Source organism: Heptranchias perlo, unplaced genomic scaffold, assembly GCF_035084215.1.
Source record: "Heptranchias perlo isolate sHepPer1 unplaced genomic scaffold, sHepPer1.hap1 HAP1_SCAFFOLD_324, whole genome shotgun sequence".
Taxonomy (NCBI): domain Eukaryota; kingdom Metazoa; phylum Chordata; class Chondrichthyes; order Hexanchiformes; family Hexanchidae; genus Heptranchias; species Heptranchias perlo.
In genome coordinates this window covers 204,051-217,899 of record NW_027139336.1, presented here as the reverse complement: position 1 = coordinate 217,899, position 13,849 = coordinate 204,051, and the positions used below count along the sequence as shown (strand labels likewise).

The following is a 13,849-nucleotide window of genomic DNA, read 5'->3' as shown; positions in this document are numbered from 1 at the left end:
TCCCCGCTCTCTCCCAGTGACCCTGATACTGGGCTGGATCTCCCCCGCTCTCTCCCAGTGATCCTGATACTGGGCTGGATCTCCCCCGCTTTCTCCCAGTGACCCTGATACTGGGCTGGATCTCCCCCGCTTTCTCCCAGTGACCCTGATACTGGGCTGGATCTCCCCCGCTCTCTCCCAGTGACCCTGATACTGGGCTGGATCTCCCCCGCTCTCTCCCAGTGACCCTGATACTGGGCTGGATCTCCCCCGCTCTCTCCCAGTGACCCTGATACTGGGCTGGATCTCCCCCGCTCTCTCCCAGTGACCCTGATACTGGGCTGGATCTCCCCCGCTCTCTCCCAGTGATCCTGATACTGGGCTGGATCTCCCCCGCTTTCCCCCAGTGATCCCTGATACTGGGCTGGATCTCCCCCGCTTTCTCCCAGTGACCCTGATACTGGCTGGATCTCCCCCGCTCTCTCCCAGTGACCCTGATACTGGGCTGGATCTCCCCCGCTCTCTCCCAGTGATCCTGATACTGGGCTGGATCTCCCCCGCTTTCCCCCAGTGATCCCTGATACCGGGCTGGATCTCCCCCGCTTTCCCCCAGTGATCCCTGATACTGGGCTGGATCTCCCCCGCTTTCTCCCAGTGATCCCTGATACTGGGCTGGATCTCCCCCGCTCTCTCCCAGTGACCCTGATACTGGGCTGGATCTCCCCCGCTCTCTCCCAGTGACCCTGATACTGGGCTGGATCTCCCCCGCTTTCTCCCAGTGACCCTGATACCGGGCTGGATCTCCCCCGCTCTCTCCCAGTGACCCTGATACTGGGCTGGATCTCCCCCGCTCTCCCCCAGTGATCCCTGATACTGGGCTGGATCTCCCCCGCTCTCCCCCAGTGACCCTGATACTGGGCTGGATCTCCCCCGCTTTCCCCCAGTGACCCTGATACTGGGCTGGATCTCCCCTGCTCTCTCCCAGTGATCCCTGATACTGGGCTGGATCTCCCCCGCTTTCTCCCAGTGACCCTGATACTGGGCTGGATCTCCCCCGCTTTCCCCCAGTGATCCCTGATACTGGGCTGGATCTCCCCCGCTTTCCCCCAGTGATCCCTGATACTGGGCTGGATCTCCCCCGCTTTCCCCCAGTGATCCCTGATACTGGGCTGGATCTCCCCCGCTCTCTCCCAGTGATCCCTGATACTGGGCTGGATCTCCCCCGCTTTCTCCCAGTGACCCTGATACTGGGCTGGATCTCCCCCGCTTTCTCCCAGTGATCCCTGATACTGGGCTGGATCTCCCCGCTCTCTCCCAGTGACCCTGATACTGGGCTGGATCTCCCCCGCTTTCCCCCAGTGATCCCTGATACCGGGCTGGATCTCCCCCGCTCTCTCCCAGTGATCCCTGATACCGGGCTGGATCTCCCCCGCTCTCTCCCAGTGATCCCTGATACCGGGCTGGATCTCCCCCGCTCTCCCCCAGTGATCCCTGATACCGGGCTGGATCTCCCCCGCTCTCCCCCAGTGATCCCTGATACCGGGCTGGATCTCCCCCGCTTTCTCCCAGTGATCCTGATACCGGGCTGGATCTCCCCCGCTTTCCCCCAGTGACCCTGATACCGGGCTGGATCTCCCCCGCTTTCTCCCAGTGACCCTGATACCGGGCTGGATCTCCCCCGCTCTCTCCCAGTGACCCTGATACCGGGCTGGATCTCCCCCGCTTTCTCCCAGTGACCCTGATACCGGGCTGGATCTCCCCCGCTCTCTCCCAGTGATCCCTGATACCGGGCTGGATCTCCCCCGCTTTCTCCCAGTGACCCTGATACCGGGCTGGATCTCCCCCGCTTTCTCCCAGTGATCCCTGATACCGGGCTGGATCTCCCCCGCTCTCTCCCAGTGATCCCTGATACCGGGCTGGATCTCCCCCGCTTTCCCCCAGTGACCCTGATACTGGGCTGGATCTCCCCCGCTCTCTCCCAGTGATCCCTGATACCGGGCTGGATCTCCCCCGCTTTCTCCCAGTGACCCTGATACCGGGCTGGATCTCCCCCGCTCTCTCCCAGTGATCCCTGATACTGGGCTGGATCTCCCCCGCTCTCTCCCAGTGACCCTGATACTGGGCTGGATCTCCCCCGCTTTCCCCCAGTGACCCTGATACTGGGCTGGATCTCCCCCGCTTTCTCCCAGTGACCCTGATACTGGGCTGGATCTCCCTCGCTTTCTCCCAGTGACCCTGATACTGGGCTGGATCTCCCCCGCTTTCTCCCAGTGATCCCTGATACTGGGCTGGATCTCCCCCGCTCTCCCCCAGTGACCCTGATACTGGGCTGGATCTCCCCCGCTCTCCCCCAGTGATCCCTGATACTGGGCTGGATCTCCCCCGCTCTCCCCCAGTGACCCTGATACTGGGCTGGATCTCCCCCGCTTTCCCCCAGTGACCCTGATACTGGGCTGGATCTCCCCCGCTCTCTCCCAGTGATCCCTGATACCGGGCTGGATCTCCCCCGCTTTCCCCCAGTGACCCTGATACTGGGCTGGATCTCCCCCGCTCTCCCCCAGTGATCCCTGATACTGGGCTGGATCTCCCCCGCTTTCTCCCAGTGACCCTGATACTGGGCTGGATCTCCCCCGCTTTCCCCCAGTGATCCCTGATACTGGGCTGGATCTCCCCCGCTCTCTCCCAGTGATCCCTGATACTGGGCTGGAACTCCCCCGCTTTCTCCCAGTGACCCTGATACTGGGCTGGATCTCCCCCGCTTTCCCCAGTGATCCCTGATACTGGGCTGGATCTCCCCCGCTTTCCCCCAGTGATCCCTGATACTGGGCTGGATCTCCCCCGCTTTCCCCCAGTGATCCCTGATACTGGGCTGGATCTCCCCCGCTTTCTCCCAGTGACCCTGATACCGGGCTGGATCTCCCTCGCTTTCTCCCAGTGATCCCTGATACTGGGCTGGATCTCCCCCGCTCTCTCCCAGTGACCCTGATACTGGGCTGGATCTCCCCCGCTTTCCCCCAGTGATCCCTGATACTGGGCTGGATCTCCCCCGCTCTCTCCCAGTGATCCCTGATACTGGGCTGGATCTCCCCCGCTTTCCCCCAGTGACCCTGATACTGGGCTGGATCTCCCCCGCTTTCTCCCAGTGACCCTGATACTGGGCTGGATCTCCCCCGCTTTCTCCCAGTGACCCTGATACTGGGCTGGATCTCCCCCGCTCTAACCCAGTCATCTCCACCTCGGCCACTCTCTGGTCCAGCTCTCGCCTGAAGGAGTTGAGGACTCGGGTGGCCCGCTCGAGGCCCACTGCTCTCGGGGTAGAGCCTCCTCCTGGTACCCCAGCCAGCACTGGCCTGACACAGCTCACAGTCATGGCCCCTGGTCATCCGTCTCCACAAACACAGTCTATTCCCTTCATCATCTCATCAACCTCGGTCACATTACCCCCCCCAACTCTACACTTAACGAAAGGGCTCGAGTGGGTATCATCTGGACCAGCTGCCCAATCTGTGTTCAGCTTCCTAATTCTATCTAAAACAATATGTTAAGTTTTATTCTTAACAACATCATTGAATAGAGAATGGATTTGCGACTAACATAAAAGTGAACCCATATAAATAGTAAAAGGGAAGTCAAAGGAAGCGTGGGGCTGATTCGGGACAAAAAAGATCCATTTGTGGAGGCAGAGGGAATGGCTGAGAGACTGAATGAGAATTCACATCGGTCTTCACTAGAGGAGAGGATGCTGCCATGTAGCAGTAAAGGAGGAGGTAGTAATGATATTGGATCGGATAAATATAGATATCGAGGGAGGGACTTCAAAGGTCGGCAGCACTCAGGGTCGAAAAGTCACCTGATCCAGATGGGATGCATCCTCGGTTACTGAGGGAAGTAAGGGTGGAAATTCCAGAGGCTCTGGCCACAATCTTCCAATCCTCCTTAAATATGGGAATGATGCCAGAGGACTGGAGGATTGCAAATGGTACACCCCTGTTCACAAAAAGGGGAGAGGGATAAACCCAGCAATTACAGGCCAGTCAGTCTAATGTCAGTGTTGGGGAAACTTCGAGACAATAATCTGGGCCAAAATTAATTGGCACTTGGAAAAGTCGGGGCTAATAAATGAAAGTCAGCATGGATTTGTTAAAGGAAAATCATGTTTGACTAACTTGATTGAGTTCTTTGATGAAGTAACGGAGAGGTTGATGAGGGTAGGGTGGTTGATGTGTATATGGACTTTCAAAAGGTGTTTGATAAAGTACCACATAATAGACTTGTTAATGAAAGCCGATGGGACGAAAGGGACAGTGGCAGTGTGGATACAGAATTGGCTAGGGGACAAAAAGCAGAGAGTAGTGGTGAACGGTTGTTCTTCAGACTGGAGGGAAATATACAGTGGTGTTCCCCAGGGGTCAGTATTAGGACCACTGCTCTTTTTGATATATATTAATGACCTGGACTTGGGTATAGAGGGGATAATTTCAAAGTTTGCAGATGGAATGCGCTGCGTTAAAGGGTGGTGGAAGCAGATTCAGTCGTAACTTTCAAAAGGGAATTGGATAAATACTTGAAGGGAATAAAATGCACAGGGCTATGGGGAAAGAACAGGGCACTAATTGAATAGTTCTTTTGAAGATCAGACTAAGAGGGAGAACAAGAAAGTCTAAGACTGGTTTCCAGTGCATGTGTGTAAACACACGAAGCCTGGTGAACAAGGTCGGTGAGCACCAGGCACAAATAGTCACATGGGAATATGATGTCATGGCGATAACGGAGACCGGGCTCAAAAAAGGGCGGGATTGGGTACTAAATATTCCTGGATACAAGGTGTTCAGGAAAGATCGGGAAGGGAAGAAAGGAGGGTGGGGGTGGCAGTATTGATTAAGGAGAATATTGCAGTGCTGGAGAGAGAGGATGTCCTGGAGGGGTCAAGGACAGAATCTATTTGCTGAGAGTTCAGAAACAATAGAGGTGCCATTACACTACTGGGTGTATTCTATAGGCCACCAACTAATGGGAAGGAGATCGAGGAGCAAATTTGCAGGGAAATTACAGAGAGGTGCAAGAACTATAGAGAAGTGATAACTGGGGATTTCAACCATCCTAATATAGACTGGGATAGTAATAGTGTAAAGGGCAGAGAGGGGGAGGAATTTCTGAAGTGTGTTCAGGAAAACTTTCTTGACCAGTACGTTTCGGGCCCAGTGAGGAGGGAGGCATTGCTGGATCTGGTCCTGGGGAATGAGGTGGGTCAAGTGGAGCAAGTGTCAGTGGGGAACATTTAGGGAACAGTGATCATAATATCATAAGGTTTAGATTATTAATGGAAATGACAAGGAACAATCTGGAGTAAAAATACTCAATTGGGGGAGAGCCAGTTTCAGTGGGTTGAGAACGGACCTGGCCCGGGTAAATTGGAGTCAAAGATTGGACAGGCAAAACTTTAATTGAACAAAGGGTGGTCTTTAAAGAGGGGATTGTTCGGGTACAGAGGAGGTACATTCCCACGAGGGGGAAAGGTAGGACAAGTAAATCCTGAGCTCCCTGGATGAGGAAAGTGATATAGTGAGTAAGATGAAGCAGAAAAAAGGGGGTGTATGACAGATGTCAGGTTGATAACACAAGTGAGAACCAGGCAGAATATAGAAAGTTCAGAGGGGAAGTGAAAAGGGAAATAAGAGGGGCAAAGAGAGAGTATGAGAATAGACCAGCGGCTAACATAAAAGGGAATCCAAAAGTCTTCTACAGGCATGTAAACAGTAAACGGGTAGTGAGAGGAGGGGTGGGGCTGATTAGGGACCATAAAGGAGATCTACTCATGGAGGCAATAGGGATGTCCGAGGTATTAAATGAGCACTTTGCATCGATCTTTACCCAGGAAGAAGATGCTGCCAGAGTCTCAGTAAAGGAAGATATAGTTAAGATACTGGATGGGCTAAAAATTAATAAAGAAGAGGTACTCGAAAGGCTAGCTGTACTTAAAGTAGATAAATCACCCGGTCCGGATGGGATGCACCCTAAATTGCTGAGGGAAGTAAGGGTGGAAATTGCGGAGGTGCTGGCCATAATCTTCCAAACATCCTTAGATATGGGGGTGGTGCCAGGGGACTGGAGAATTGCAAATGTTACACCCTTGTTCAAAAAAGGGTGTAAGGATTAACCCAGCAACTACAGGCCAGTCAGTTTAACCTCGGTGGTGGGGAAACTTTTAGAAACGATAATCCGGGACAGAATTAATAGTCACTTGGACAAGTGTAGATTGATTAGGGAAAGTCAGCATGGATTTGTTAAAGGCAAATCATGTTTAACAGAGAGGGTAGATGAGGGTAGTGTGGTTGATGTGTATATGGATTCTCAAAAGGCGTTTGGTAAAGTACTGCAAAGTGGGCTTGTCATCAAGATTGCGGCCCGTGGAATGAAGGGGGCGGTCGCAAAATTGACTAAGTGACAGGAAACAGAGAGTACTGGTGAACGGTTGTTTTTCGGACTGGAGGGAGGTGTACAGTGGGGTTTCCCAGGGGTCGGTGCTGGGACCACTGCTTTTCTTGATATATATTCATGACTTGGACTTGGGTGTACAGGGCACAATATCAAAATTTGCAGATGGCACGAAACTTGGAAGTGTAGTAAACAGTGAGGAGGATAGTGATAGACTTCAAGAGGATATAGACAGGCTGGTGGAATGGGTGGACACGTGGCAGATGAAATTTAACACAGAAAAATGTGAAGTGATACATTTTGGCAGGAAGAACGAGGAGAGGCAATATAAACTAGAGGGCACAATTCTAAAAGGGGTACAGGAACAGAGAGATCTGGGGGTATATGTTCATAAATCACTGAAGGTGGCAGGACAGGTTGAGAAAGTGGTTAAAAAAGCATACTGGATCCTGGGCTTTATAAATAGAGGCATAGAGTACAAAAGTAAGGAAGTCATGATGAACCTTTATAAAACATTGGTTCGGCCACAACTGGAGTATTGTGTCCAATTCTGGGCACCGCACTTTAGGAAAGATGTGAAGGCCTTAGAGAGGGTGCAGAAGAGATTTACTGGAATGGTCCCAGGGATGAGGGACTTTAGTTATGTGGATAGACTGGAGAAGCTGGGGTTGTTCTCCTTGGAACAGAGAAGGTTGAGAGGAGATTTGATCGAGGTGTTCAAAATCATGAAGGGTCGAGACAGAGTAGATAGAGAGAAACTGTTCCCATTGGTGGAAGGGTCAAGGAGCAGAGGTCATAGATTTAAGGCGATTGGCAAAAGAACCAAAGGTGACATGTGGAAAAACTTTTTTACCCAGCGAGTGGTTATGATCTGGATGCACTGCCCGAGGGGGTGGAGGAGGCAGATTCAATCATGGTCTTCAAAAAGGAACTGGATAAATACTTGAAGGAAAAAATTTGCAGGACTACAGGGAAAGAGAGGGGGAGTGGGACTGGATGGATTGCTCTCACATAGAGCCGGTGTGGACTCGATGGGCTGAATGGCCTCCTTCCGTGCTGTTACCTTTCTGTGATTCGAAGAGCTGGCACAGGCATGATGGGCAGAATGGCCTCCTCCTGTGCTGTACTAATATGGTACTATGATTAAATTCTGATAGTTGAGCATTGTCTTGAAGAGCAAAGTATATTTGTTCACCAGTCTAACCTGTCCTTGAGCACCCATCAATATCCCAACACAGTCCTGAGAGTTCTCCAAACCTTCCCATATCTGAGAGCTTTTCCAGGGGCGGGGGGATGAGAAACAATTGCCTCTGGCTGTTTGAGGTAATGGTCCCATGTAGTCCACTTGGAAGGATGACCGTGGACCTATCATGTTTAATGGGCGTAGAGGCCCTCGGTGCCCCCCCCCCGCCCTCGGTGCCCCCCGCCGCCCTCGGTGCCCCCCGCCCTCGGTGCCCCCCGCGCCCTCGGTGCCCCCCGCCGCCCTCGGTGCCCCCCGCCGCCCTCGGTGCCCCCCGCCCTCGGTGCCCCCCCGCCCTCGGTGCCCCCCGCCCTCGGTGCCCCCCGCCCTCGGTGCCCCCCGCCCTCGGTCCCCCCCCCGCCGCCCTCGGTGCCCCCCCGCCCTCGGTGCCCCCCGCCCTCGGTGCCCCCCCCCGCCCTCGGTCCCCCCCCCGCCCTCGGTCCCCCCCCCCCCGCCCTCGGTGCCCCCCCCGCCCTCGGTCCCCCCACCCCGCCCTCGGTCCCCCCCCCCCGCCCTCGGTGCCCCCCCCGCCCTCGGTGCCTCCCCCCCGCCCTCGGTGCCCCCCCCCCCCGGTGTCTGGGTTCGTAGATGGGCATGGTGGTACATGTTATTGAAGATTATAAATGGGGTGTTCTCGGCTGAATGTCGTGTTTCTGTGCTGCTGCAGGAGTTGCGATGGAACAGTTTGATATAAAGGCGGGCCACAATGTGGCTGTAATCTGGGACAGTTCGACGACTGCTGAGTCCCAGACCAGGCTGGTGCAAGACATTCGGGCAGTCACTGGAGCTTTGGGCTCCGTGGCGATGGAAAACATCGAGAGGCTCAAGATATGTAAGTTCAAAAACAAGTCCCTTACAATGCTCGGGTCGACCTCCTCACCTCTGGCAACCCTGGTGGAACCTCTTTCCAGCCTGATTATCTGTCCAGCTCCACACCTCCCCTCTCGTCAGTCCTCACTGAGCCGTTAGTCGGAGCGGGGCCTTATCAAAAGCCCTCTCATAATCCAATGTACAAGAAGAAAACCATCAGTCCCGCCCCCCTCACTGCTGGGTCAGTGGGCCCCCGTCCCGCCCCTCTCACTGCTGGGCCAGTGGGCCCCCGTCCCGCCCCTCTCACTGCTGGGTCAGTGGGCCCCCGTCCCGCCCCTCTCACTGCTGGGCCAGTGGGCCCCCGTCCCGCCCCTCTCACTGCTGGGCCAGTGGGCCCCCGTCCCGCCCCTCTCACTGCTGGGCCAGTGGGCCCCCGTCCCGCCCCTCTCACTGCTGGGCCAGTGGGCCCCCGTCCCGCCCCTCTCACTGCTGGGCCAGTGGGGCCCCCGTCCCGCCCCTCTCAATGCTGGGCCAGTGGGCCCCCGTCCCGCCCCTCTCAATGCTGGGCCAGTGGGCCCCCGTCCCGCCCCTCTCACTGCTGGGCCAGTGGGCCTCAGTCCCGCCCCTCTCACTGCTGGGCCAGTGGGCCCCCGTCCCGCCCCTCTCAATGCTGGGCCAGTGGGCCCCCGTCCCGCCCCTCTCAATGCTGGGCCAGTGGGCCCCCGTCCCGCCCCTCTCACTGCTGGGCCAGTGGGCCCCCGTCCCGCCCCTCTCACTGCTGGGCCAGTGGGCCCCCGTCCCGCCCCTCTCAATGCTGGGCCAGTGGGCCCCCGTCCCGCCCCTCTCAATGCTGGGCCAGTGGGCCCCCGTCCCGCCCCTCTCACTGCTGGGCCAGTGGGCCTCAGTCCCGCCCCTCTCACTGCTGGGCCAGTGGGCCCCCGTCCCGCCCCTCTCACTGCTGGGCCAGTGGGCCCCCGTCCCGCCCCTCTCACTGCTGGGCCAGTGGGCCTTGGTCCCGCCCCTCTCACTGCTGGGCCAGTGGGCCTTGGTCCCGCCCCTCTCACTGCTGGGCCAGTGGGCCTTGGTCCCGCCCCTCTCACTGCTGGGCCAGTGGGCCTCGGTCCCGCCCCCCTCACTGCTGGGCCAGTGGGCCTCGGTCCCGCCCCTCTCACTGCTGGGCCAGTGGGCCCCGGTCCCGCCCCTCTCACTGCTGGGCCAGTGGGCCCCGGTCCCGCCCCTCTCACTGCTCGGCCAGTGGGCCTCAGTCCCGCCCCTCTCACTGCTGGGCCAGTGGGCCCCGGTCCCGCCCCTCTCACTGCTGGGCCAGTGGGCCTTGGTCCCGCCCCTCTCACTGCTGGGCCAGTGGGCCTTGGTCCCGCCCCTCTCACTGCTGGGCCAGTGGGCCTCGGTCCCGCCCCTCTCACTGCTGGGCCAGTGGGCCCCGGTCCCGCCCCTCTCACTGCTGGGCCAGTGGGCCCCCGTCCCGCCCCTCTCACTGCTGGGCCAGTGGGCCCCGGTCCCGCCCCTCTCACTGCTGGGCCAGTGGGCCTCGGTCCCGCCCCTCTCACTAGTGGGCCCCGGTCCCGCCCCTCTCACTGCTGGGCCAGTGGGCCCCGGTCCCGCCCCTCTCACTGCTGGGCCAGTGGGCCTCAGTCCCGCCCCTCTCACTGCTGGGCCAGTGGGCCTTGGTCCCGCCCCTCTCACTGCTGGGCCAGTGGGCCTCAGTCCCGCCCCTCTCACTGCTGGGCCAGTGGGCCTCGGTCCCGCCCCTCTCACTGCTGGGCCAGTGGGCCTCAGTCCCGCCCCTCTCACTGCTGGGCCAGTGGGCCTCAGTCCCGCCCCTCTCACTGCTGGGCCAGTGGGCCTCAGTCCCGCCCCTCTCACTGCTGGGCCAGTGGGCCCCGGTCCCGCCCCTCTCACTGCTGGGCCAGTGGGCCTCGGTCCCGCCCCTCTCACTAGTGGGCCCCGGTCCCGCCCCTCTCACTGCTGGGCCAGTGGGCCCCGGTCCCGCCCCTCTCACTGCTGGGCCAGTGGGCCCCGGTCCCGCCCCTCTCACTGCTCGGCCAGTGGGCCTCAGTCCCGCCCCTCTCACTGCTGGGCCAGTGGGCCTCGGTCCCGCCCCTCTCACTGCTGGGCCAGTGGGCCCCTGTCCCGCCCCCCTCACTGCTCGGTCAGTGGGCCCCTGTCCCGCCCCCCTCACTGCTCGGTCAGTGGGCCCCTGTCCCGCCCCCCTCACTGCTCGGTCAGTGGGCCCCCGTCCCGCTCCATTGTTCCATCCACTGGTTCCCCTTTATCGACCCTGCTAGTTACATCCTCAAAAAACTCTCATAAATTTGTCAAACACGATTTCCCTGTCATAAAACCATGTTGACTCTGCCTAATCATATTATGATTTTCTAAGTGCCCTGTTACCACTTCCTTAATAATGGATTCCAGCATTTTCCCGACGACTGATGTCAGGCGAACTGGCCTGTAGTTCCCTGTTTTCTCTCTCCCTCCTTTCTTGAATAGCGGGGTTACATTGGTTCCTTCCAATCCCTGGGACCGTTCTAGAATCTAGAGAATTTTGGAAGATCATAACCAATGCATCCACCATCTCTGGAGCCTCTTTTAGAACCCTAGGATGTAGGCCATCAGGTCCAGGGGATTTATCAGCTTTTAAATCCATTAATTTCTCCAGTACATTTTCTTTACAAATCTTAATTACTTTAAGTTCCTCACTCTCATTTTCTGTATTCTCCCTTTCAATCATATGGTCGTCCTTTGTCGGTTTCTAAAACTCTCCCAATCCTCGGGCAACATTATAAACCTCTTTTTAATTTAATACTATCCTTAACTTCTTCAGTTAGCCACGGATGAATCACTCCCCCTGCCCCCCCCCCTTCCCCAGCTGACACGACCTAACCCAGCACACAGAGTGAAAATTACATAGCAATTACAGTAGAGAAACAGTCTGTTCGGCCCAACCTGTCCGTGCTGGCGTTTACCCCCCACACAAGCAGTATCCCCATCCCCGTTCCCCGATCCCTTTATCCCCCTTTCCTTCAACCACCTCTCTAACCTACTCTTAAATGTTGACAGGGTCTCTGCTCCAATCACTAACTCCCGTAGTACATTCCACATCATCACAACCCTCTGTAAAAAGGGTTCTCCTGCTGTCTGTCCTAAATCCCTTACATTAATATCCCTGTGTGTTAATAAATAGACTGCATTTACCGCCAGGTCACTGCATCAGCTGTGATTGTTGTATAATCCAGCCCGGCATAAGAACAGAAGAAAGTACGTATAAGTATAAGAACGGAGTGGGCCACACGGCCCCTCGAGCCTGCTCCACCATTCAATCAGATCATGGCTGATCTTCGACCTCAACTCCACTTTCACCCCCGATTCCCATATCCCTCGATTCCCCGAGAGTCCAAAAATCTATTGATCTCAGCCTTGAATATACTCAATGACTCATCATCCACAGCCCTCTGGGGTAGAGAATTCCAAAGATTCACAACCCTCTGAGTGAAGAAATTCCTCCTCATCTCAGTCTTAAATGTCCGACCCCTTATCCTGAGATTATGACCCCTAATTCTAGACTCTCCAACCAGGGGAACAATCTCTCAGCATCGACCCTGTCACGCCCCCTCAGAATCTTATATGAGATCACCTCTCATTCTTCTAAACTCCAGAGAGTAGAGGCCCATTCTACTCAATCTCTCCTCATAGGACAACCCTCTCATCCCAGGAATTAATCTCGTGAACCTTCATTGCACCCCCTCTATATCCCTTTGCAGACTCTTTGTGTCCTCCTCACAGCTCACTTTCCCACCTGGCTTTGTATCATCACCAAACTTGGATCCATTACACTCGGTCCCTTTATCTCAGTCATTAATATCGATTGTAAATAGCTGAGGCCCAAGCACTGATCCCTGTCTCACCCCACTCGTTCCAGCCTGCCAACCTGAGAATGACCCGTTTATCCCCACTCTCTGTTTCCTGCCCATGAACCAATCCTCAATCCATGCTAATATATTACCCCCAGTCCCATCCGTCCTTATCTTGGGTAACAACCTTTTATGTGGCACCTTATCGAATGCCTTTTGAAAATCCAAATATACTCCATCCACTGGTTCCCCTTTATCGACCCTGCTAGTTACATCCTCAAAAAACTCTCATAAATTTGTCAAACACGATTTCCCTGTCATAAAACCATGTTGACTCTGCCTAATCATATTATGATTTTCTAAGTGCCCTGTTACCACTTCCTTAATAATGGATTCCAGCATTTTCCCGACGACTGATGTCAGGCGAACTGGCCTGTAGTTCCCTGTTTTCTCTCTCCCTCCTTTCTTGAATAGCGGGGTTACATTGGTTCCTTCCAATCCCTGGGACCGTTCTAGAATCTAGAGAATTTTGGAAGATCATAACCAATGCATCCACCATCTCTGGAGCCTCTTTTAGAACCCTAGGATGTAGGCCATCAGGTCCAGGGGATTTATCAGCTTTTAAATCCATTAATTTCTCCAGTACATTTTCTTTACAAATCTTAATTACTTTAAGTTCCTCACTCTCATTTTCTGTATTCTCCCTTTCAATCATATGGTCGTCCTTTGTCGGTTTCTAAAACTCTCCCAATCCTCGGGCAACATTATAAACCTCTTTTTAATTTAATACTATCCTTAACTTCTTCAGTTAGCCACGGATGAATCACTCCCCCTGCCCCCCCCCTTCCCCAGCTGACACGACCTAACCCAGCACACAGAGTGAAAATTACATAGCAATTACAGTAGAGAAACAGTCTGTTCGGCCCAACCTGTCCGTGCTGGCGTTTACCCCCCACACAAGCAGTATCCCCATCCCCGTTCCCCGATCCCTTTATCCCCCTTTCCTTCAACCACCTCTCTAACCTACTCTTAAATGTTGACAGGGTCTCTGCTCCAATCACTAACTCCCGTAGTACATTCCACATCATCACAACCCTCTGTAAAAAGGGTTCTCCTGCTGTCTGTCCTAAATCCCTTACATTAATATCCCTGTGTGTTAATAAATAGACTGCATTTACCGCCAGGTCACTGCATCAGCTGTGATTGTTGTATAATCCAGCCCGGCATAAGAACAGAAGAAAGTACGTATAAGTATAAGAACGGAGTGGGCCACACGGCCCCTCGAGCCTGCTCCACCATTCAATCAGATCATGGCTGATCTTCGACCTCAACTCCACTTTCACCCCCGATTCCCATATCCCTCGATTCCCCGAGAGTCCAAAAATCTATTGATCTCAGCCTTGAATATACTCAATGACTCATCATCCACAGCCCTCTGGGGTAGAGAATTCCAAAGATTCACAACCCTCTGAGTGAAGAAATTCCTCCTCATCTCAGTCTTAAATGTCCGACC

General features: G+C 55.3%; 2 protein-coding genes across 2 annotated transcripts in view; one reads left to right on the top strand and one right to left on the bottom strand.

The window, feature by feature from the left end:
• The window catches only part of coq9 (coenzyme Q9 homolog (S. cerevisiae)), a 70,001-nt gene extending 66,652 nt beyond the window's left edge, over positions 1-3,349 (bottom strand). The window contains 1 exon segment of the mRNA XM_067978595.1: positions 3,094-3,349. Within this exon segment, the coding sequence (XP_067834696.1) occupies positions 3,094-3,349 (256 nt within the window).
• The window catches only part of ciapin1 (cytokine induced apoptosis inhibitor 1), a 65,941-nt gene that overhangs the window by 2,080 nt on the left and 50,012 nt on the right, over positions 1-13,849 (top strand). Inside the window, exon 2 of the mRNA XM_067978599.1 lies at positions 8,322-8,486. Within this exon, the coding sequence (XP_067834700.1) occupies positions 8,330-8,486 (157 nt within the window). The 5' untranslated portion in view covers positions 8,322-8,329. The remainder of the gene's footprint in view (positions 1-8,321; positions 8,487-13,849) is intronic.